The sequence below is a fragment of the Aptenodytes patagonicus genome, chromosome 3 (genome assembly GCF_965638725.1).
Source record: "Aptenodytes patagonicus chromosome 3, bAptPat1.pri.cur, whole genome shotgun sequence".
Classification (NCBI taxonomy): domain Eukaryota; kingdom Metazoa; phylum Chordata; class Aves; order Sphenisciformes; family Spheniscidae; genus Aptenodytes; species Aptenodytes patagonicus.
In genome coordinates, this window is record NC_134951.1 from 6,620,474 (window position 1) to 6,645,310 (window position 24,837).

Below are 24,837 nucleotides of genomic sequence, written 5' to 3' on the forward strand. Positions count from 1 at the left end.
TCATTTTTCAAATATTAGTGTCCATATTTAGAAACCTAAATGGATTTGGACTCATATGCAAAAGCGCTGAGCATTTGCAATTTGCCATGAAAACAACATGAAGTGCCAAAGCTCCACACCTACAAAAGTCTTACTGCATTTCTGTAGATGTCCAAATATGGATTTATCTATTGAACTTCAGGCACCCGCAACTGAAAAATGTGGCTTTCATTTATAATTCTATTATTACATATTAATTTTTATTGCTTTGCTACTGTAATTCTAGTTATTACTTCAGCATCTCTCCTACACTACACTATCCTAGAATAATCACTGGTTTAAATGTCAGTGGACCAAACTGTTTTCATTCATTCCAATATTTCTTTCACATGTTAATACTTTTTAAATTAAATCATTCCCCCTGAACTGACATCACAGATTTAACAGTTACTTCCTGATTAGAGAGGAGAGGAAGAATGAATAACTCAGACTTTTCAGATAAGTATGAGAAACTTTTCAAAGTATACCTCTTGAACCCCAAAATCCAGTTTGGGGTTGAACAGTTAAATAATTATAAACCAGATAGGTCTTTACACAGAAGTTTTGTCATATAATTATGATGCTGATCATTTAGAACTATCCAAAATGTCTCCAGCATTTTTAAACAGCTAAGCAAAGTTATTTTTAAAATCAAACATATGTGCTTTTTTCTGTTTATGTCTTCGGAAAGAACATTCTGTATAATGAAAAACATGACCAAATTTTTCACAGTACATCACTATAAAACCCTATAATTGACTTTTTGGGTTGGTTTACTCTATATCTATTTTTGTCCATGTAGAAAACAGCAATGATGTGGCGAAAAGACCAAAATGTAGGTCCCATTGCAGGATAAGGCTCCATCCTGATTAGTGAAGAAGTATCATGTTTTTCCTGGGAAACATGCCCATTTTGTAAAAGGGAATTCAGTCCACATGAACCTCCTCTTTAGGAAAAAAAAAAAAGAAAAAAGAAAAAAAATCAGTCCTTTTAAGCAGCACAGACTCTAGTGATTGCTCTCAGCTTTGGCTGAGAATGACTCAACAGAGCCTTTCCATTAAACAGAATGCAACTTTGCTGATTAAGTTTATTATAAGTTGTCCCAATACGAATTTCCTGCTTTTCAACAATATTCTTCAAAGCTTAGAGCTAAGATTTGCTTGCATTATTATTTTAGTTCAACCTGAAATGACAAAGTGTTTAACATCAGCTATTTTCTTTTTCCCAGAAGAAATAAACTTTCTAAATACAACACAAATACAAGTAGGTTGATGAGAATACATTCACCATTTCAATTGCTACTGCGATAACTATGTACAAAACTCAATGCAAATGAAAGTCAACTTGAAATACTAAGTCAGAAAAAACAAATACCTGCACTAAAAGAATCTCATTTTAATTATTATTCACCCACAAAAATGAATTTAATTATGCATTTTCATTCCTCTTTGAACAGCCTTTAAGCTCTATTATCACAGATTACTTACATGCCCCAATCACAGAGTATAAAGAAACTGCAGACACATTTCCAAAGGAGTTCACATGCCAAAGAAACAAAAAAATCTACTTCTTTCAGAGTTAATTAAAATAAATCACATGGCATTAAACTTTGACTTAAAAGTTTGAAGAAAATACTGTTATCTTGCAAATTGTTTAACAGCAAGATATGCCATAATTGCTCTGAGGTAAATCTTAGACAAATTGAAGATGGCATCTAAATCACAAGCTTGGGAAACAGGGAACATACCATCCACAGTCAAAAAGAGAGGATAGGTTTAAGAGGAAAGGTAAGTTATTTCCTTTAGCTCAGAGACTAAGTTAAACTACAGCTGCAGTCACTAATATTAGATTCTCCCAAGATTTCAAAGAATTTAGGGTCTGATCCCAAAATCAGAAGTTCCAATAAACCAGTTTAAAGTGCTAGAAGTCAGGTGTAGTTTCTCTATTGGGGCGAGAGTCTCTTTAATGGGCTGCTCTTACAAATGTAATACCTACAGAAGATTACCCTACCCTAGCCAAGCCTCACTGAATTGTTTCCACAAGCAAAGAAGCTGATTTACAAAAGTGAATGCAGGATCTGTTTCAAGGATGAAACGTGATGAACGTCATATAAGACCTTAGGATTGACTGATGGATTATTTTTGGTTTTTTAATGACTGAAGGCAAAAGAAAGATGACAAAGCTTTCCCTAACAAAATTAAGAATTCTTAGCTATACTTATTTGAGAAGTTTTAATGATACAAACTTTATAGGGAAATATAGAAGAATTACACAGTCAATTTTAACTAAAATATAATAAAGTGGTTGTACTCTAAGAAAAAACAAGTCAGCACGTTTAAAAAAAGAAAAAGAAAAACATATCTGAGATTTAGGTCCAGCTACACAGCCTAGAAGAGAAGCTTTGATGTCAGTAACAACACTATTTTACTCCATTCACACGAAACAACGTAAAAGTACTTTCAAGACCTGCCCCAGTGACATACACTGTGCAACAAGTACAGCAGCATACATTTATGGCACAGATTCTGACGGTAACATCCAAGTAACAGGCTGCACTTCATGGCCCTGTTCTCCATCAGTTTGAGTATGAAATACTTACGCTATGGGTGAAGCATGATGTTTCTGAGAGGGGCCAAATATCTACATCTGAGTCAGCCTATGCTTCCTTCAAAGGCAGTGGAGAGAAACATGTTATGATTCATCTGGCTGATTTTAGACACTTATTTTGAAGTGAATCACTAACTAAAATTGCTTATTTCTCTCTGCTGTCTATAGAAAGAAAGGTTATGCTTACTCTCTCAGGTGCATACAGTGTCAGTACAAGGCAGACGTGAAGTTAATGAAATGAATCCTTCTTGCAACAACTATTTAGCCATAAATGAACAGGAAGAGAAGATTCATGCCTGGTTAATACTAGAAATAAAATCTACTTAGAGTTCAAACGGAAGTTTCTGCCACCAATGAGAGGTTTCCCACTGAGGAGGGACATGCACTTCAACAAGACCCATCTTCTATCCAGGGGATGCTGTAACGAGAACCAGAAGGTTCAGACATACATTTCCCTGGAACTTGAAGGCAGTCAAAGCAGCCCTCACCAACAGACCCAGAAGGTCTTGGAACTAGAACTGTCCCAGCATTTTTAAAACTCTATCCAACTCTAGGGGGTTAAAATATTCTGGGTAACAGAAGGATTCGGAGGGGAAACACACTAAATCTTTCTCTTCATCCAATGGAAAGATTGCACTCAGTCCTGCTCTTACACAGAAGACATCTCTGTTGGAATTCACAACAAAATCTATTGATCTATGGATATTTTTAATCACTGAAAACAGCATAGGCCTTTAAAGCAAATCTCTCACTTGTTGATATCAACCTGAAACAACTGCGTGGTAGGTAACATACTGAATCATTCAATCAACATGAGATGTAAGTGCCATAAGTCAACAGGAGAAGGGTTACAGAACTATTCCCTCTGTCAGTGCAGAATCTTTTGATGATACCATCAAAACCAGGAGATACCGTATCGTCACACATCACCTGTATGTCATGGCTCTGATGGAAAGCAGAAAGACTTCATGGAGCCTATTCAATCTCTCCATTGAGTTCCAAAGAACGGAAAGGCTTATTTCCTTCTAGAATGTAGCCCAACTCTCAGATTATCCACTAATTAGAAGAAATAATCTTCCCACAGAATGTACTCATATTGTATAACTCATTTGCAGTTGATTATGTTGAGGACAAGTTAGCAAGACAAAAGGATAAGCAAAGGGCAGCCTTAGAAAAGACTAAATGGGAGACTTTAAAATTTCCACTAACCTGCCTTACAAGTGTAACATCCACCAATAGTAAGTACAGTTGCTATTTAAAAAGGGAAGATGAACTCACTGATCTCTCAGTATCCTTCTCCAGCACTGCTTGTAGCGTTAAGAAAAAAGGCTTATGCAATTGCACTGACCAGCCGTCTACCACCCCCCTCCCTCTTAATTTTGTCAAATTTTGCTGAAATGGGCCAATGAGCAACGGGGTAATAGCGATGCAGAAGTTTTGTAAAAATAAACTGTTGTGTAAAGAAAAGAGCCTTAAATCAGCTGTGATCCAGTTCCCTTGCCAAATCAAAGCAATAAAGACTAGAGCTAGAGCTTCTGGACAGGAGGAAAGTAGGACTCAAATATCAAAAAAAAAGAAGTTCATTGAATAATTTGTTCAATGGTTTTATAACTGAATGCTTACATGGACAACGATTATCCATTAGTACTCAAACTACTCAAACTCAAATCCTTGAGAGCTAGTATTCAAACATGTTTTGAAAGAAATACAAACCTCATGATCTGAGGTTTAAAATTTTATCTCGGTATTAAGGATTACAATGAGACCTTCTTGGAAAGCTGATTATCCCATATATCTACTGCAAAGTTTCTTTCATGTTTCTCCAAAACATGTGGTGATGGCCATAATACAAAACAATACCTCAGGTTAAAGCTGAATTAAAGAATTCCTAAATTCCTGTTATATATAACTTATGAAAGATGCTTGTATTTCAGAAACTTAAATCACTAACTGATAGTTGGGTGGGTTTTTTTCCCCATATGAGCAGGCTATTGCACAGCTGTCCTCTTTCACAATTCTTCCTCTTAAGTAACCAGTTCTGGCTGCTGCTATAGACAAAATATGAAATGCATGAATGAGAGATTCAATATGGGTTTGTTATAACAAGCCATAAATTCCTCCTGATTAAACACTTCGTTTACATTTTAACAAAGCTATTTTCTTGCTATTGCTGGAAAAAAAAAATGTATTTATATTTGCGTGATACTTATTTGAAACTACTAATGATGCCATACACATCCCCATATTATGCTACTTGTCTTGCTCAACCCATATTCCAGGCTTGTCCAGAGATTAGCAAGTACATCTGGCTACAGTGTTTTCAGTTTTACATGCTTTCAAAATATTCACACTGCTACAACAATTAAGCAAATAAAAAAAATGTTACAGCATTTTGGCAGAATCAAAATGAATTTGCTATTTAAGAGAGGGTTGTGTTTGTTACTAGTCTTATATTGTTACAGTAACATCAGACACTTAAAAGGTCCATAAAGTCTACACATAAAAAATAAATGTTTTTTTCCTTTTAAACAAGAAAAAGATAACAATTTCACTGTAATGTCAGTCCACTTTCACCAAATATACAGATAAGCATGCATATACACTGTGTAGGCTATCCCCCAAAAGGTTGTCATACAACAAAAATTCATCCTACCATCCAGCCCTGTAAAGTCATTTTTCAAAATATAAAAATACATTTCGATTGATCTGAATTTTCAGTGTCGCTTGGGGGGGGGGGGGGGGGGGGGGGAATCAACAGACGACCTTAAAAAGTTTCTTTGGGGATGAGGGGCGTTCACGGGCAGGAGGGGGAAGAAGAGAAGTCTACAGTTAAGCATGCCTTACTACAGATACTCCATTTTAAATCTAAGAAATATAGATAGGAAAAGCAGCTCAATTACCTTGTTATCACACTGATAGAGGCGTAGGCTTTTAAATAATCACATGGCAACGCAGAAATCAACAGTCAGGCCACAAAACTACTACCTCACAAAACTCTTTAATGGATGGGAAAGAGGAAGGGGAAGTTAGAAATTTTTACCTACTACCTCTGGAAATAATCAGGATTCAGGGAAAACAGGACTGAGTTTTATGCAACCATTAAAGAACCACTTACAATATGTGTGGTCCTTCTGTAATCCAAAAACACGGTATCAACGTTTCTGAATAGATTTCTGAATATACTTCGGATGTGATTAGATACATTTGCACCAATCAATCTTTCAAAAGGAAGTTTTGATTTACGAGTCTACTGTGTTGAAATGTTTGAAAAAGAAAACATTAAGTGTTTGAATATAATCATCATAAATCTGTGACGATATAAGGATAAATCAGTCCAGATGGCAGTGTGATAAAATTTTGTGTTTCTAATCTATAAAAAGATGTATAAAGTTCACCCTCAGGCATATGTAAAAGCGTGGTTGAAATCTAAGATGATAAATGCTGGATTCAAAACTGAAATTAAAAAAAAATCTCAAATAAGTGTTTAGTAACAGATACACACATTATGGTTTCAGTATATTTTGCCTGTCTATCATGTTAAGAGTTATTATAAATTATCAACAATGTTATATTTTGAAACTTTAGTGGAGCTTTTTTATTATTAAGCACACCTTAAGGCTTAATTTTGTTCATACCTAAGGATGAAATGGAACCAAATTTATGCCCAAAGGGTTTCATCAAAGCATACTTTTAGGAAATAAAGTAGGATAATAGTAAATACACAAGTGAATCTCTCCCAAAAGTCAGTCATTTTAGAAAAATTAATAGAAGTTTAGTAGCCTTAATACCATGGGTATTCACATAGCTTTCAACAGGGCTATTTCCTTCAGAAAAGGACTTCCAAGATTAAGGTGCAGATTATTAAAACCAGCATTTTCCAGACTTTAAGTGGTAATCCCTTTCCCATTTGAAGCCTCACTTCCACGATACATACAGCTATTGAGGGTAGTCATTTAGCTTTCAATAGGCCAATTCTTCCAGAAAGATCAGGCAAAATCATTAAGATGATCAACAACTGGAGCACAAAATATCACCAAACAACCAGGCTTAAAAGTGTTAACAAAATAAAGACGACACTGGGGGGTGAGGGGCACAGGGGAGGAATCCAAAAAACCTCAGCTTGACTACCCTGATAAAATGAAACTGGAAAACACCTTGTTGTTTTAAAAATTCACAGTGAAATATTAATGTTTGCATGACTAATAAATTACAAATCAAATTAATACTACTGAGGTTATATGCTTTTGAAAATACTTCCGCAGAGTTACAGCCTACTTACCTTTATAAGCATAAGCAATTAAAGTTCTTAAGTTCCTGCATCCTGATCTTACACCGGTTATTCATTTATACACTAACATCACATCTTTGAAGATTTGGTGACTTTTTTCCCCATAGTAATACACTGTTACACAGTATGTAGCTCTATAATCTAGATATTGTTACCAGTCTATCTATACACAAAACCTTCAGAATAGGGATCTGTACAGAGATCAAGTACTCTTTAAAGTCCAGTACTGAACTCTTAGGGAAAGCCCCTGCTTCGTTTTCTCTCCAACAAACCTAAAGTTTAGCCTAAGGTTATGACTAGACAACTGTGTTTTATAGCTATAGATAAACTTCACCTCCATGATGATCTCTTATTCCTTTTTAAGCTACTATAATTTTTGGCTTCTATAGTACCTTGTGGCAATAAATTTATGAATTCAACAATTTAATTACGCACTGTTAAAAAACTACTTCCTTGTGTTAATTTAAGCCTGCCATCTGATAATTTAATTAGGTGCCCCTAGTTTTTGTTATGAAAAAAGGAAATAATTGTTCCCATTCACTTTCTCCACATTGCTCATAATTCTAGATTTCTATCACATTCCCCTCCCAGTTGTCTCTTTCCAGGCTTTAGCACCCTGCCAATTTAGTTTCTCCTTGTAGGGAATTCATTCAATTCTTTTCTAATTCTAGAATATTGTTTTTGTAATAGGGTGAGCACAACAGCAGAACTACTAGTAACACTGTTTTCCTCATATACTCTCAATTCCTTTAAAATCTAATCAATTTTTGACAACTACTAAGCCTCAACTACTAAGCTTTGAGAGCTATCCATTGTGAATCTCAGATCTCTTTTTCTATGAAAATAAACAGCATAGAGTTCATGCACATGACTTTGGGTTTATCAGCAATGGATTTCACCTATTTTATCACCCACTCAATTCTGTGAAATCCTTGGGTGGTCTGCACAATCAGCATTCGATTTCAGCACTCTAAATAACTCTGCCATTAGCAAGCTTTCTCACTTCTCCAAGATCCTTAGTAGATCTCGCAAGTAACTTTACTCTAACATGCAAATAAACTATTCCTACCCTTAATTTCTCATCTTTTATTTAGCTGGTGTCTTGTAAAAGGATCTCTTCTTCATATCCTACAACATTCTGTAAAGCTACTGAGACACTGAAGCTACTAAAAAGCCACTAAACAATTTACTAAAAAGATTAAAACTACTGGGGTTCCACCAAATTCCATGCCAAAGTTGCAATTACTTCTTAGCAATAAGACAGAACCTGAAAACATGCAGCTTTGCAGCTCCTTTTTAGACAGGATGTTCAACAGAAATTATGAATAATTTTGTGTTGAAACAATGTGCAGTATTGACATTTAATCGATAGTCACCGATTTTAGACATTCATTCATTCTTCCAAGAAACCTTATTTTTAATCAATAGCTATAGTCATTAAATAAATCCTTATTTTGTGCTATATGCGGAACAAGCAATAATAAACTACATTGAATACTGTTTGAATAAATTAAGTAGCAATACTTGAAAATAATAAACATTTCTGCTCTTCACATTTTTTATTCAAAGCACACAAAAAGGAGCTACATATCATGAATACAAGATACAAAAAAAAGGGTAATCAACTCTCACATGACAACTGAATTTTGTGTTAAGCCATGAATGATCTAAATTGAAGTTACATAAACAGAAAACTAATGCCACTGGCAAACAGCCCCGTTCTGTAACGTTCTATTTGAGAATCATTGGTTAAAGAAAAAGAGACGCTGAGCTTTGACAAAGAACGATATGGGAGATGACATCAACTTCTTTCGGCAAATGAGCTCAGCGTGCCAGCTAGCTGACAAATTAGCTTCTAAAAACCACTAACAGTAGCTTACAAAGTCACAGCTGTTATCCTGTTTTGAACAACAAAATGTTGATCTCAATTGAAATGTCTAGTTTTACAGAAGATTTGTAAGTGCCCTGAATTATTTTTTTTTTTTTAAACAAAGCAATAAGTTATACTGAGAAAAGCACAAGGGACAGGCAATGACTGTACTCTGATGACTCCATAGTGATGTTTAATAGACAGGATTAAGTATAACACTTGCTTATGTTCTGCATCCTCCTTAAATGTTAAAAAAATCCCTAGAGTTACAGGCTCAGTAGCAACATAAATCTACAAATATGGAAGTACCATAGTCACTAGCAATTTCTTTAGCTAACTCAAGCAGTTCCCAGGATATTAACTTTGATAGTGGGAAGAAATGCATCAGAAAACCTGGCGTTTACTTGTAGGAGATTCTATTAAGGGAGTTAAATCAATTGAAAGATGCTAATACTCTACTAAACAAATATTCTACAATACTGACTGTTGGACAAAGTCGAAAAAAATCATAATATTACTTAGCACTTCAACTATTTAAGTAGTGTAAATCTTCATGTTTATGGTAAAATATCAGGCAGTCTTCCCTATAACTTTGAGAAATGGAGGAAGACTAAAAACCTATTAAAACTATTAAACACAACAGGGACAAACTCAGCCTTAATGTTGGTACTCCCATGACCTTCGTCACTGGTATCTGAACACCCCTCATACAAAATGAATTAAATTTATTCAAGTTAAAAAAAAGAAAAAGAAAACTATCATTCCCATTTTAGAGATGACAAACTGAAGGACAGAAAAATTTACATAACTTCCTGAAGGTTCAAAGAGAACTCTGTGGTTCAGCCCCATAGCTAAACTCACCTCTCAAGCACCAGACTACAGCCCTTTGCCACTACAGCATTCTTTCTGCTTTTTACAGCTCTTTTACCTCCATAAAATTGCAATAACTTCAGCATAACTACTCCTGATTTATGGTAAATGAAAGGAATATTCAAGCCAAGACAGATGCACGCCATGTTCAAGTGACTAGCCCAAAGCCAACAAAAAAAACCCAACACTGGTCAAAGCTTGGATTGAAACTTGTAAGATCCTGTGTTTAGACATCTAATAAAGACTTTTATTTAATAATGTTACATAATTACTGTTTCTATCAACACATTTTCATATTTTTTCATCTTTAAACATAAATAGTGTAATAACGAACTAAAGACTGCAGGCATGTTAAGAGCTGAACACAACCACGTATTTTCAACAGCAAGTCTAGTACTCATTTTGGAACCGGTACTACCAACTCCCAAATTCAGACCCAGAATCTGTCTCCCTCCCTTATGTACTTGTAAATCAGAAATTAACTTGTTTACCTAAACAAGCATGAAGGAGGATAGAAGAAGCTAATTAATATCTGAAAACATAAATCACAGTAGGTTCCAATAACAAATACCGTGTTTAGTTAACAAAGCGAAAAGAGCAATACAGAAGAAACATTTTCTCCTTGTTTTCTTGATTCTCTCTCTTTCCACAGAAACATGAGAATTCTGAAAAAGGAGAATTATGCTGTACAGCCTTCTATACAGCCATCAAAAGAAATACAGAAAAGAAAAAAATCAGCGCATCATAGACTATCTCAAGTTGGAAGGGACCCATAAGGATCATTGAGTCCAACCCCCTGCTCCTCGCAGGACTACCTAAAATTAAATCATATGATTAAGAGCATCGTCCAGACACTCCTTGAACTCTTGATAGGCTTGGTGCCATGACCACTGCCTTGGGGAACCTGTTCCAGTGACCGATCACCCTCTCAGTGAAGAACCTTTTCCTTAATGTCCAATCTGAACTTCCCCTGACACAGCTTCATTCCATTTCCTCATGTCCTATAGACGGTATACACTGCTGTAGTGATCTTTCCACCGTCTCAAAGAAACAATGGCTTTGCTGTTTATAGAATTCTTTATCCTGAATACTTAGTTACATCCATTACTGGGATATCACAGCACATACATTGCACATGCCTGCAATACCCAAAAGTCACTTTAGCCCCTCCCATACCCCAATTTCACAGATCAGTAGCTTGCAAATCCAGAAAAATTACATCAGGGTTTCTAAGAGCTATTTTAAATGTCCCACATCTCACTAAAACCAACATTTTTGAGTTTGTTAATTGAAAATCTCAGTCTTACAACTGTGCTAAAATGAGTCCATGCCTCTTAACAGTAAATCAGTGTCCTAAACAATGACGAATCTTTTTGGTTCTTGATCTGGATACAGCTTAGTTCAAAACACAGCTCCTGTGCCTGAAATATGTCAAATGATCATCAAGAGGTCAGTGGTGGCATGAAAGCTGACGAAATAATCAAATCCTTACAATTTTTTTTAAGCAAGATACAAACTGTTGAGATGGAAACATCATCTCAGGACCCATCAGCTTACCTCCTCTTGCCCTGTTTTACACTGAAGTGGACCATAGGGAACACTGTCATCTCCTACCCATGAGCCACCTGCAAGATATCCAACAACCTACACAGCCAACATGTCAGGAGTTTAGGCCACATGAAGATTCTGGTATTCAGGTGAAGGAAACTTTTAGTCTCAATCTATTACTTCCAGTATGGTGATGAAACCATTTGGTCTCCATGAAGCTACCCACTGGAACCTATAAAAAGTTGCATATGTTCTTGATCATAAAAGTGGACATGCCGAGTTCCAAATTGTTAATTTTATGGTTGGAAAACATATACAATGAACCTCATCTATGTACAAAAATAAAGAAACATCATACTAGATCAGAACAACACTCCATCTAACCATGCCCCCTTTTAGGAAGTTATTATTATCCATTTAGGAAGAATAATTATCCATTCCTTGTTTAAACCATGGCATTTGATTTGTAGAAGTTCATACATCCATCATTGAAAAAATGAGCTGTTTGAACTTAGAAACTTGTACAGATAAAGCTAAGCATTTTCACAAAAAGTACACCCTAATTGTGTACTGTAGACTGACTGAGAAGTCTGGGTTTTAAATTTGTCTTTTTTTTTTTTAATTTTGTTCTCTCTGTACCTCCACCAAACTATATATATCCGATATAGACAATAACACATTTCTCCCAAGAGTACTGTGAAGAAAAAAAAAAAAATTATTATTTGTTAAGTACTCTCATAGTGTGACATGTGCGACAAAAGAGCACATGAAAGTTAGTAATACTTCTTCATAGTAGAGTTTGAATACTGTGCAGGAAAGATGGCAGACAGCCATATAATGAGCAATGAGTGATAAAAGGAAAATCACTGAATAACTAACTCTGAAGTGAGCAGTATTCGTTCCATGCAAAGAATGAGTCAGGAGTTCTAGAGATGAAAAAAATGCGATCAATTAACACTGTATTATAATGTACCACATACAATGGGGCTGTACTAAGGATGACCGGAAACCTTAATTCTAGCATTTCTGTGCTAGTTTCATCAACTTCTTCTTACAGCGTAAAGTTTAGCTAAACTTACTTTTTTAGCAGAGGAACACAAATTTAAGGGAAAAAAAACAAAACAAAAAAAAAACCCCTATCAGTTGGGAATAGTTCTATTTGCAAGTTTTTCAGATTTCACCTCTAAATTAATAGACAGCCTTGTAGAAAATCTTTACTATTTTAGCTGCATATCTGTCATGTGTCCAATCTAGGAATAGTTACTAATGAGAGTTGAAAGGAAAGCACTCAAAGAATTAGTGTTCTGTAAAATTCATTAATTCTCAAAATGTGTCTGTGCATAATAATGTCATGTAATGAATGTCTGACTCTTTCAGTTTATTTCAGTTATTCAAAAGGAAAAATAAGTTTCAATTACTGTAGCTCCTATACACAGAGAAAACAGGTATTTTCTACCCACATCAGAAAATGAGAAGATTGAATTGCATTATGAATTGGATTTGTTCTTCAATTAAAAGAGAAAAAAAATAAATCATACTGAAGCTAAGTGACAAACCAAATGCTATTCCATTGTAATTTTGTCCAAAAGACAACTAAATTTGTTGTTTCTTCAACTCTTTGATCATCATGTTTAGCTTGTACAGATGCCACTTACTACTGCAAATATTCCATTTCTGAACAGACTGATACCATTTTTCCTGAAACTGAAATATAAACATTCTGCTGCAGAGCTGCTTCAAACACACACTGGGCAAAACTGGACTTAAAAGGCAAGAAAACATTTAGATTTTCATAAAAAATAAAAACAATAAAAGACGACTTTGAAGAAAGGACAACAATTACAAATTTTACAGAATGAGCTGGATAAAGAGGGCAAAATAGAATTGCATATTCTGCCTTATTCCCAAATCCCAACAGTTACTGAAGTTTCTTTTTAAAATAAGAAAAAATATACTCCACCTATACAGACGTAAAGGCACAAAATATGAAAGATAAAGGTTAGCTCATTTTACACTTTACAGAGAATACAGATATTTCTGAGGCCCCCAACCTTAAAGCCCATGCCATGAGAAAGAACTCTGGCTCATGAAAAGCCACACTTCCTTTAGCACTGGGGTTTCTGGCAAAGCAGAAGACTGCCCAGAGCACTGCTTGATCTTACAAAAAGATCTGGTAGCGCCGATCTGTACATCCCCATGGGTTCCCCAAATACACGAGCAAGCCTGGCTACAAGGACCTGCTCTAGCAGCATCATTACAGAGTAAGAAATCCAGAAGAGACGCATGTCACAGAGAACCTAACTCTTATAACTGACCTCATCTAATGGGTCTTGGTACAAAGTAAATGTTAAAGGCATTAATCTATAATGTAGGTCCCACACACCTAAAATACAGCTTTCTTTAAAATACCAAGCTCAAAGTACAAAGAAATTTTATTATTCCATGCAAATATTAACCAATCAACAAGCTCTTTGATATGCAAGAATGTGAAACAGATTTGCTTGATTCTTGAACTAATTTTCAGAGTGATAACTTTGAGTCCAAAGTCTTTTCAGGCCCAGAACAACTAAAACACACCACTCCAGAAGCAGAATGCTCTCAGGAAAGGAATTTAGAAAATACTAGAGAACACTACTTATTTTTCAGCCTGGATTAATTTGCAACTACCCTGCCGAATTTTCCAGCAAAACTGGGTTTTAGTGGTCCTGTTCCAACATACTCCTATTCCAATCATTAACAAGGAATTTGGCCATACACTTCCAAAAGCGATTCAGGTACTAAGTGCCCATTCATTGCTATGGCCTGCCCTCATACACGTTGTAATCAGTAGACAAAACCCAATAGCATCTAGGCTGTCCACTATCATCTTTTTTATGCCAAAATGCAGAATTTCACCCTGCTTAGCACCTTTGACCCCTCACAGTACATACAGCCAAGCGGCAGACCCAGAACCTGCGTCTGCTCTTGAAATGGAAACACAACAATTCACTTTGATTATAGGCAGGGTCTCCAAGTTAAAAGCACCCTGTTCACCCAGCTGTCACTCCTCTGCAGAGCTAATTGGTCTGGGTGCCTACCAGACACTTCCCTCACAGAGCTAACAGGTAGACGCAGTGCTGTATCTGCTTAAAACAAATTATTATTTTTCCATCTAAACAGAACAGAAAGAAATGGTTAAAGTATTAAAAAATAAATAATGCATACACTGTCTTATCCACGCAGAACATTTCCTCAAAGCTTGCATTATTTATCTTCTAAGTTACAGGTCTGGATTCTGGCAACCAAACCACAGGGTGTCTCTAAAAAAACTAGCCCTGCTTCCTCACTTTTGGGGTTGGAAGGTCAGAGAAGGAGGAGGTATGAGTGGAAGGAAAGACTGTGATTCATTTTTTTTTTCCTTCATTACACCATTCAGTTATTAAACAGGCTGTTACTCAGAGCATGACAAAAAAATATCTTAAAAAGAATTGACACCTGCTTATCTGAATGTCGGTGAATGGACTGTCTACAAATACTGCCTGCTTTCTCCTGTAGGTGTGAAAAATCAACCAACCAACTCTCCAGCACAGAACACATCGCATGTTGGAAATTTAATACAAACATCCCCCATACTCTTCCCAACCTCACTTAAGTTTGATTCTCTTCTATTATTCTTTAGGCATACCTATACGGACCATTTTAAGTGCTATGCAGAGACAGCCCAATTTACTCCAAATGAGCTCAACACCACACTGAACACAGCTAAGCTGCTTCCAGTATCTGAACTGGCTATTTCAGAACAAACTGGGTTTCACATTGCCTGGGAGATTGGAGGGCACTTTTCTCCTGTATGTGCTGTCACCATGAAAAGGGGTGCATGCTTTTTTTCCTTCATCCTGTTTCAGTTTCTTCATTTCTCCTCACCTTCAGTATTCCTTCTCTACAAAATGGGAGCCATACTGTTAAGACAGAAACTCATTAAAAAACAAGATTTTCTTTCTAACTCTCCTCCTTCCAATTTTATTCCTTCCATTGTCCTCTCATCCTCTTTTTAACTCTTTCTCATGAATGATCTTCAGATCTCTTCTCCAACGAAAAAACACAATACATTTTTAATTACAAGGGAAAGCTTAGACTGATGACAAGCTGTGGAAAAGAATTAGATCCAGGTACTAAATACTTTAAAAAAAAGAAAAAAGGATGTGGAGAGATAAATGGGAGAAAGGATGAAACTACCTCATGTTACAATTATTTTTTTTTCTAAAAAATACTATTTACAGGACTGAAGATCTCAAACTTATGTAAACATCATAAACAGCACAGAAATATTTCAACTTGCATTCATTGCATAAAGAAATGTTACAGGGCTGTTTTTTCGGGTTTTTTTTCCCCAAAAAAATATAGAGAAGCAACTGTGATGAGGCACCATGCTCAAGTTCAAGCAGATAACAAGACCAGCCAATTGCACACAATAACTAGCACTCTTCATATTAGAATAGGTGGAGAAAGTTAGTAAAATTAAAACCAACTACTCTCCTTTCTCCATGAAATTCTTCAAATCACTCATTTTTATTACAGTTCATTATATGGGGTTTTTCCCCTCCCTCTTTTTCAAACTTTTATTAAATGGCTAGCTGCATATATTTAATTGTATGCTCCTCAGGGCAGTGTCTATTTCCTTAATTGTCTGTAAAGTCCGCTGCTATAAACAACAGTACTATGCAATGTTAAGTAATAAAAAAAAGTAATGTTTTATTGAGAAACAGTCATGCATTAATTATGCAAGATAATCCGGAAAATACAGAAATAGGGAAAAAAACATGTCATTATGAATCCGTAACTTTAAAGCATCACTACCCAATGAATGGTTTATGATATTCCATTTCAGTATTATATTTAATTTCTCTTGGGGTATTTAAAAAACATCTGTTCTGAAAGTTACCGAATGGGTATTGTTTACTCAGAAATTCTACAGGGTACAAACCCCCTTCTATACTGTCAGTTAAACATACAATATTTTAAATAGACGTTATGGAGCCAATTGTTGAAGCAGGCACTTAGAATGCAGAGAATATTCTACACATTAAAATACACATGAAAAATACTGTCCAGGAGTTATAATATAAATCAAATACAGATTCTAAATTCAGTATTTAATAACTACGCAATTTAAAAAAAAACATTTCGTTTTTATTACTTACTGAACTAATTTCATGTCTTAAATCTACACTGCTGCAGACTTATACAAGCACAGAAGCTACTGAAACTGGTATAATTTTAAAACCAGAAGCAAATTTTTATTGCTCATCTATGCCCCTGAAAATGGGGTCTAATACAAGAACACTGACACCAAATCTGAAGAGCGTGAATACTCTGCTTTAGTATTTTTTAAAATCTGTTCTCTAATCTTGACTGAGGTTTGAAAGTAGCAAGTCTGTGTTTTTCCAGTGTAAATGTTGTGCAAAAGCTTTACAAACATAGATCTATATCTGCAATTGCCATTACTAAAATAAATGAAAAATCTATAAGCAGCAGTGAAACTGGCATGCAAATAAAGAACTGTCAAGACATATATTGCCTAAAAATAAGCTTACAATAACTATTTTAAAGACTGTGTGTGGTCTTACCCATATATTTTGGCAAGATGCACTTTCTCCAACCACAGCTAGATTCATCCAAAAGCAGTGGCACTGGAGAGTCTCTGTCTCACCTGTCAAACTTGAAGAACGTTGTTCAGCAGACCACCATGAGTCCATGGATAGGATCCACAGCACTACAGCAGCTGTTCTTGATAAGTGTTCTCTAACTATAGAGGCAAATGCTTCAAAAAATGTTCTGTAAGAGGATCACCCTTAATATACGTGCATTTAAAAACAAACAGAAACAAAAATATATCTAGAACAAGACTTTCAGGACATTTATGGCAGAGCAGCATCAGTGACTTCATACGTATCTCTGATATTTGGAAGTAATCAAAGAAGATTCAAGTCCATTAAATTTACCTTCGAATTTAACTAAATTTATTTATCTCTCACAAATTACTACACTCTTCAAATTGCAGGCAATCAAATAAAACAACTAGAACCCTTAAATCTTCATATAATCTAGGAAGATGAACTTTCTTCTTCCCAGTTCCTTTCCCACAAATGACATGGAAAATACTTTCACACCAACCTACAAATAGGTTAAGTGGGAAGGAGAGGTAAAAGGCTGCTTGGCTACAGTGAAGGTAAGATTCAGTGAAAATGGGATGAAGCAAGAAAAGCTGCCAGTTTTAAAACTACATAAGAGGGTATTTTGATGACCACAAAAACCTAAGGAGAGAGCTTATCTGAATTCTGTCTATATAAAATAACGTTGACTGTTATTAAAAAGCATATAATCATTAATTTCCAGAGCGATGTATTTTCTAAAAATAGGTCACTGCTTTTAACTACTGAGATCTGCTCTGGTTTAACTACTGGTAGCATTGTATCCTAGAAGCAAGAAAGGCTCTAGAGAGATTACTTTCACTTTTCCCTAGATATATTTAGTGTACTAACTAGCATAGTTAGGATATTATTTTTCTTTGGTTTTGTCAGTAGCATGTTTGAAATAAATTTTATTAAGTGGTAGTGTATGTAACATTGCATTGTGGGTAGCAGTTTCCTGCCTTAACCTAGCCACATCCTCAACTGTTATATGAGACAAGTTTCCCATATTTTCTGCAAGTCGACTTTTAAAAAAAAAAGAAAAAAAACAGACAGGAGAAAATAGCTAGAAGATTAGGATGATCTTAAACACCATATATTGACTGTTTAGAATGCGTGCATCTAATCAAAAGGGCTTTCTCAATTACCGTACAGTCTACAAGATATGCATTTGAGGAACACAAGAAAAGTAACACTTGTCAGAAAAAAAAAGTCTGAGCAGCAAGAATAAATCAGCATGAGACACATTTGACCATTAAGATTTAGCCGCTTATTCAAATCCTGATCAGGGGGTAGATTATTTCACTGGAGAATCTCTTTTCTATCCTATGAAGAAGTGAGAGAGCTGGCAAATCAAGATGAATGAAAACAATTTATTACTACTTGCGATTTTATGATGTACTCACTGGCTAACAGAAGATGACCATCCTTTTAATTTAAATAATGGTTCAGTTTAAGGTTTAATTTGATCTTCAGTAGCCTGATTCCACTGTACATGAAACAGACAACATTTGTTTACACTAAAAATGTAACTGCATTTTTCCCTCTCCTCTATACACTTAGTGGTCCCAGGCACTGTCTACTTCAAACCATATCTTATTTAGAAAAAGGTTATAAGGCAGCAGTAAACTCAGATGTTCAGCGCTACTCTTTGCAGACACCAGTAAGTAGCATTTTAAAATGAAGGACTGCTAAAATAACCTTGCTGTTACAGGTTTTTTTAAATTAACAGGCAGTTTTAGCTTTTGCTTTGACAGATTAGTATATGTGTGATATCAGCATACTTGAAGCTGTTGGAAATTAGAATTCTACAAGATACCCAAGTCTAGCAGCAAAAGTTTCACAAAATGTGCAAATATTTTAAATCAAACGGTACGTTAAATATATTAGCTAAGAACCATCAGAAAACACAGTACTAGCCCTCTAAAAATTACAATTACTTCTAAGTTATGAAAAACAGAGCCAAGGAGAAAGGTTTCGCTCCTTAAAAAAAAAAAAAAATGTTGCTCTAGCGGAAACAGATACATTAATAACACCTACGATTAATACCTGCATCTGAGGAAACTGCATTAGGACTTTCTGTATTATAAAAATCAGCATCTCGTTATAGTATATATTGTAAAACTTGTAAGTGCAATTTAACAAGTTTGTCATCATACCGCTTTAAGCAGAATATTTATCTCTCTCCAGTTGTAGCATAGAAACAAACATTTAAGTACAAATAAACTTTCAGCAGGATATCACACTGTTTATATGCTGTATGAACTTTGAGTGACAGAAGGCAAAATGTTTGGAAATAAAGCATGGCTTAAAAGTTTCAAAACACATTTCAAAAAAGTGAAAGATGTAATTATCTTTTAGTGTTGCATTACAATTGACTTTAAATAAGATTTCATTTGTCGTCAAAGATCAAGCTCATAGTTTACCAGAGAAATTCCTTAGCATAACACTTCCTTTGTAAGTGTAATTGTGACTTAAAGCATCCCCTATGGAACACAAAGTTAACTTCGAGTTTTGTAAATTTACCTTTTAAACAAAAGATTGTCAAGCGTAAGTCTGCAATCAAGACACTAGTTTATACAGTGGATTTTCAGGATTCATGCATTTGCTTCATTAGAAGTGCAAACTATACTGAAAGCAACTGTCAGTTTCACAGGTATTAGGTCTGCATAAAGTTTAGCTTTACAATGTCTCTATACTAAAAAACCTAGCATTTTTTTCAGTGACGGTTTCTGCAAACTACATCTAGATCACTCAGTTAAACTCTCTGTTTTTCTGCTTTTAACGGATTTTGCCTTACTAGATGAAGACTTCACCATAGTGGTCTTGATCTTGACAGCACAGGTGAAAAAGTATGTGCAGTTAAAAAAAAAAATCTTATAAAGGTATCATATCAAAACACAGTAACAAAGTTAGAGAATAACTTCGCGTACAAAGTGAAAGCATTAAAAAGCTATTCCAGAGAAAGCCTGAGCACAGTATTTCAATGCAATAAATTTTAAAATTCAGACTTCTGTAGGAAGTTCAATATTCTAATATTAAACATGTGACCCAGAATAAATTCTGGAGTTTTAAAAATCAAACAACTGCATTCATATGAATGAAAACAAGTATTTAAGATCAAGACATGAGTTATCTATTATATAAAAACACTAAATCTACCTACCATCAAATAGAAGTTGATAAATATCTCCAATGCGTAACCGTAGTTGAAGAAACATTGTCCTTACAATTGAGTTCCACAAATAATGGAGGCAGCAGCCTCCAAAAGCTTTTGCTGCATTGAAAGTTGATTAAAAGTGTAATGCACACAAACAGATTTTGTTTATGTGAAAAAGATTACCATTCTTTCCATCATTTTTATACCCTTAACTTTCACTGTTGTTCTTAACCATACAGTGAAAATATAAAGAAATAAAAGCAATCCATCATTAGGAGAATTAAATATCACCCTTACTTTTATATGAGATGGGTGATTTGCAGAATATTCCTTTTTCATTTTAAGGTAGAATTCTATAAATTTGGCAATATCTAATAACTTTCAGAGTACTGAATTAAGAACAATGCCATCTACCTTACAACAAATATTATGAAAGTAGTTTTTTATGAACAGGGTTTATGTTGCTTTGGTAAATATATAATGAAAATCAAAAACATACAATCTGTAATTTTTACTGAAATCTCCTTTCCCATTTTCTCTCCATCTCCACAACACAGAGAACCTGCTCCCCACCCACACCTCCAGCTATTCATCTCACATCATTCCTGGCCAATTTCTTACTGTGAAACCTGAGGACAAAGAGGAAAATAAAAAAGGAGGGATGGCAGCTTCAAAGAGATGTATTTTATTTTACAAATAAAAACTGAACAATATCTAGAAAGTGTTTTACACAATTATTCTGCTCCCGAAAATAAAAATGACAAAAAAAAATTTAAAAAAAATCACTCAGTTAAAACTAGAAAATACAGTGCATCTGTGATACAATCAGGCTAATAAGAAAAGTTCTAGACATAATGTCCAAAGAGGGAAAAAATAAGATACTTTCTCAAAGATGTTTCCAATTTTGTTCTGAATCTGAGTGAGCAAATCAAGACTACTAATACACACTGTCTGTGCACATTATTCCTTACTACACACAGCATTTTGCAATTTATTTCAAAGCCTCTATTATAAACAAAAAAATACTGCTTTTGTTAACCCACTCCGTACTGGTACAGTAAAGGCTTACATTACACAATCAAAGTCAAAGTTACAATATGTTAAGTATATAAAAAATATTATACACACATGCACACATATGATATTAAGTATTTAAATCTTACATATGCATCAAATTTATGTTTCATTTTAAAACTAAGTGTTAACATTAACTGGTGAATAAAGTTATTTATAGTCTCCCAAAAAGTCTAAGACTGTTCTATTTCTCTTAAACACTGAAACTATAATAAGCAATTAATGTAAGCGCAATCAAAACCTCACAACTCTCACAGTTCATTCTGTTACGCAACGTCTACGTTAAACCCTAGCAATACCGGTATTCAAAAGCATCACTTAGACTGCAGTACACAACTAGTTATGATATCCAAATGACATATTTTGCCCCAAATATAAAAGAAACATAATTGCCCTTAATTTGCATTACATAAAACTGCCAAGTAGTTTTGAAGGCATGTAAAGCAAGGCAGACATGATTTAAGATTTGCAAAGGAATCCCCAGACTAACACTTCTGTGACAGCCAATTACAGTAAAAAACACAACCCCAACAAGCAGCCTGCTACTAGACCTTAGGAAAGGTAAAGTTTCTTACAATGAGTTACAGATTCACAAGTATAGGAAGACAAGGAGAAAAAGTAAAACAGAAGGAATCCAGCCACCCAGCAAATATGAAGCAGACCCAAGATCGTGATACAATCCAAAGATGTAAATTATTGTAAATCATCACTGTTGTTCAGAATTTCACACAGCCACTTGTGCCAATTCTGCTCACTTTTCCACAGACACAATAATGAAGTAGGGAGAGGGAAGGGGAGGAAAAAAAAAGGAAGAAACAAAAAAAAAAAAAGGAGGGGGGAAGAAGAGTGGGGGGAACCTGAACTGAGAGTACAAATAAAGTTCTGCTGTCCATATGCTTTAACTGTACAGAAGTTTGGGCTCTTACAGCATTTTGTACTCTCTCCAAATCCTCATGAGTCACAAAAATTAAAAAGCTGTATCCTTCTGGATGCCAGGAAGGGCCTTACCACGGGCCTTTTGTCAACATATAAAAAAAAAAAAAAAAGAAAAGGGAAAAAAAAAGGGAAAAAAGGGAGAGAGAAAGAAAAAGCCACAGTGTAGGCAGTCCTACTTGGAGTCCTCTGATGTCACAGCCACATGACTTGCTCGCTCCAGTAACAGTGCTTGCAAAAAAAAGGAGTTTTAAAGCTTTTGCTTTTTTGGATTGTGTGAATGCTTCATTCGCCTCACAAACAACCACAGAACCACAAGTGCGGTGCAAACTTTCTCCAGGAGGACAGCAAAGAAGTCTCTGGTTTTTAAATGGTTAATCTCCGCAGGTCACTACCAGCCACTGAGACCAACAGAGTCAGTAAGTGCTCTCTAACCACAGTCTATGCAGTAATAGTAGGTCCTTCAAATATTTGCTCATTCTCTTTTTTTTGTTTTGTTTCCTTGCTTTTCACATGTTACCAGTGCTACACAATTTTTTGACAGGGAAAAAACCAACTATAGAGTCTATGCAATCCAGGAACACTGTAAAACTAAAACAAGGTTTGGCTATGGTTTGTGTTTTCAGTTTGAGGATCCAAGAAATATTTACACCAGAAGGTGAAAGCTCTGCGTGAACCGAGAGGGACTATGGCATCAAACAGCCTGTTCAGTTCAGTGACACCATGTCAGCAAAACTTCTTTTGGGGTAAGTACTGCAATATTTGAGCTTCTGTTTTCCGTTGTCGGGAGTTTTCTTACTTTTAACAATGCTGGTTATAGTTATCTAAGCAAAAACTTGCTGAATGGGATGTTAGGGTGTTAAAATAGCATACCTGGTTTGCAGGGGGGAAAAAAGTCACTGTAAATAACTTCTGCAGATTAATGAACAAATTTTTTTGTTTGAGCAAAATGAAGTCGGTGGCTTAGTCCCTAGTGTTTGACAGCAGGTGTGCTCAGTTGTCACCTGGGTCAAGGTGTAGCTACACAGATTTGGAAGAGTCTGATGGGATCTAGTGTAATGTTTAATATTATCTTAGAGAAAAAGATAAAGTATTTAGTGAGTTAATCAACAACAGCACAGAATACCTTATTAAGAACTCTGGTGTAAAGCATAACACTTTTAGATGTATCCACCATGACTGGTTAATGAAAGATATTGTAAGAGACTTAAATTATATGATTTAAGACTACTTATTCTCTAAACTTGATGAAAATGAGTAGCGTGTAGCATACAGCAGCTTATCCTACCCATAATTGCCCTATCATTGTTCCAGACATCTTACTCTTAAGCATATGTATCAGATGAAGTTATCAGTGTAAAGCTCAGTTTTCTAGTCTTTTGTTGCCCTCATTTCACAGCAGCTTGTTTGATAATATAGTCATTTGTAAAAGCAAATCGTTCTCTTTACACTTATTATGAACAAGGCAAAACATTCATGCATAAAAAGATTAAGCTATGAAATAAAAAAATTGCATGCTTTAACATGCTGATGAATTTAAGCTTTAATTGAAAGTGGGTTTTAAAAAACTCTGTAGAAGAGCACTGCCAAATATTTACTTCAATATTCTGAACTGTAAACACAGATTCCTTTAAGAAATCATGTATGTATACTGAGGTAATTATTTATATGCACTGCATACATACACGCCCATAAAAATCATTAATATACTATAAAATTGCACCTCTATCATTGCTTACTTTGAAAAGCTTCTTCCTCTCAGATACAGTCTTAAAATCAGTACAGAGCACCTCACTCACAAAATATTAAATAAAACTGAATATGACTTTAAGTGGTTTATCTGCAAGTAAAATAAAGTTCTATTTTAAAGCCTGTTGGAAAATGCTGTATTCTAGTCATCCTTGACAAGTAGTAAGAAGTATACTCAAAATTTTTTTCAAAGCATCTCTTACTGGGACAGATCAGGAAAACTAACTGAAAATTCTGAAAGATCAAGAAAAAAAAATTCTGAAAACTTACAAGATTTTCTTAAAGGTGTCCATCATGTTGAAACTATGTTGGGACCGTAGCTAAACCTATTTCTTTTCCTCCCCTGCCCCCCTTCTAAGAAAAACAACAATGCTAGAACCATTTTCAGTATATACATCCCGATTAAGCTTGTATTGTAATGAACTGATGACTGGAGTTCCTTTTACCCCTCCTACTTCACACGCTTTGACTGGTTCCCAGTTAAGTACATGAATAAGCTATAAGACCATGTGTAGGAAAAGAAATGAAGACTAGCTTCTTCCAGGAGAGAGACCAATTTAATTTATGATCTACAGATACCAGAAGAGATAACATAACCTGTGGCTGGTCATGTAGCTATAGTACACTGAACGCTGAGCTGAAATGCTAACGCAACACTAGTGAGCAGCTTTTCTACTGAAACTGCTCGCTTAATGAAGCACAGCAGAAGCGTAGCCAGACCACATTATCCCAGTGTTTACAACAGGAAATACAGTTTACATGTATAGGGACTTTCTTTTGCTTTTACTTCCAAAAGAGATTAGAAGAAATTTAGTTGGCTAAAATCATCAAAACACAGAGTGCTGACTGCTTAATTCATCTACTTTTGATCATTCCTCAAGTGAGTGAGAAGTACTGTAACGCGAATAATACTTTTCCCAAAACTTCACTAAATAGGGTTGGGTACACGAATTTCACTTGGGACACAAACAATGGATGCAAGGAACTACAAAATCTCATCAACTCTATCAATATGTAAGCAAAATACCTTAAGCTAAAAACAAAGCTAAAA

The 24,837-nt window shown here is 35.2% G+C and overlaps 2 protein-coding genes across 6 annotated transcripts in view; one reads left to right on the top strand and one right to left on the bottom strand.

Annotated features, from left to right (window-relative positions):
• Window positions 1-24,837, bottom strand: part of SUPT3H (SPT3 homolog, SAGA and STAGA complex component) — a 288,049-nt gene that overhangs the window by 219,685 nt on the left and 43,527 nt on the right. The gene's annotated exons all lie outside the window — the stretch shown is intronic.
• Window positions 22,711-24,837, top strand: part of RUNX2 (RUNX family transcription factor 2) — a 228,634-nt gene continuing 226,507 nt past the window's right edge. The window contains exon 1 of one of the 2 annotated variants that reach the window (XM_076332625.1): window positions 22,711-22,783. In XM_076332625.1, the coding sequence (XP_076188740.1) occupies window positions 22,726-22,783 (58 nt within the window). In that variant the 5' untranslated portion in view covers window positions 22,711-22,725. The remainder of the gene's footprint in view (window positions 22,784-24,837) is intronic. The other variant, XM_076332627.1, reaches the window with a different exon arrangement.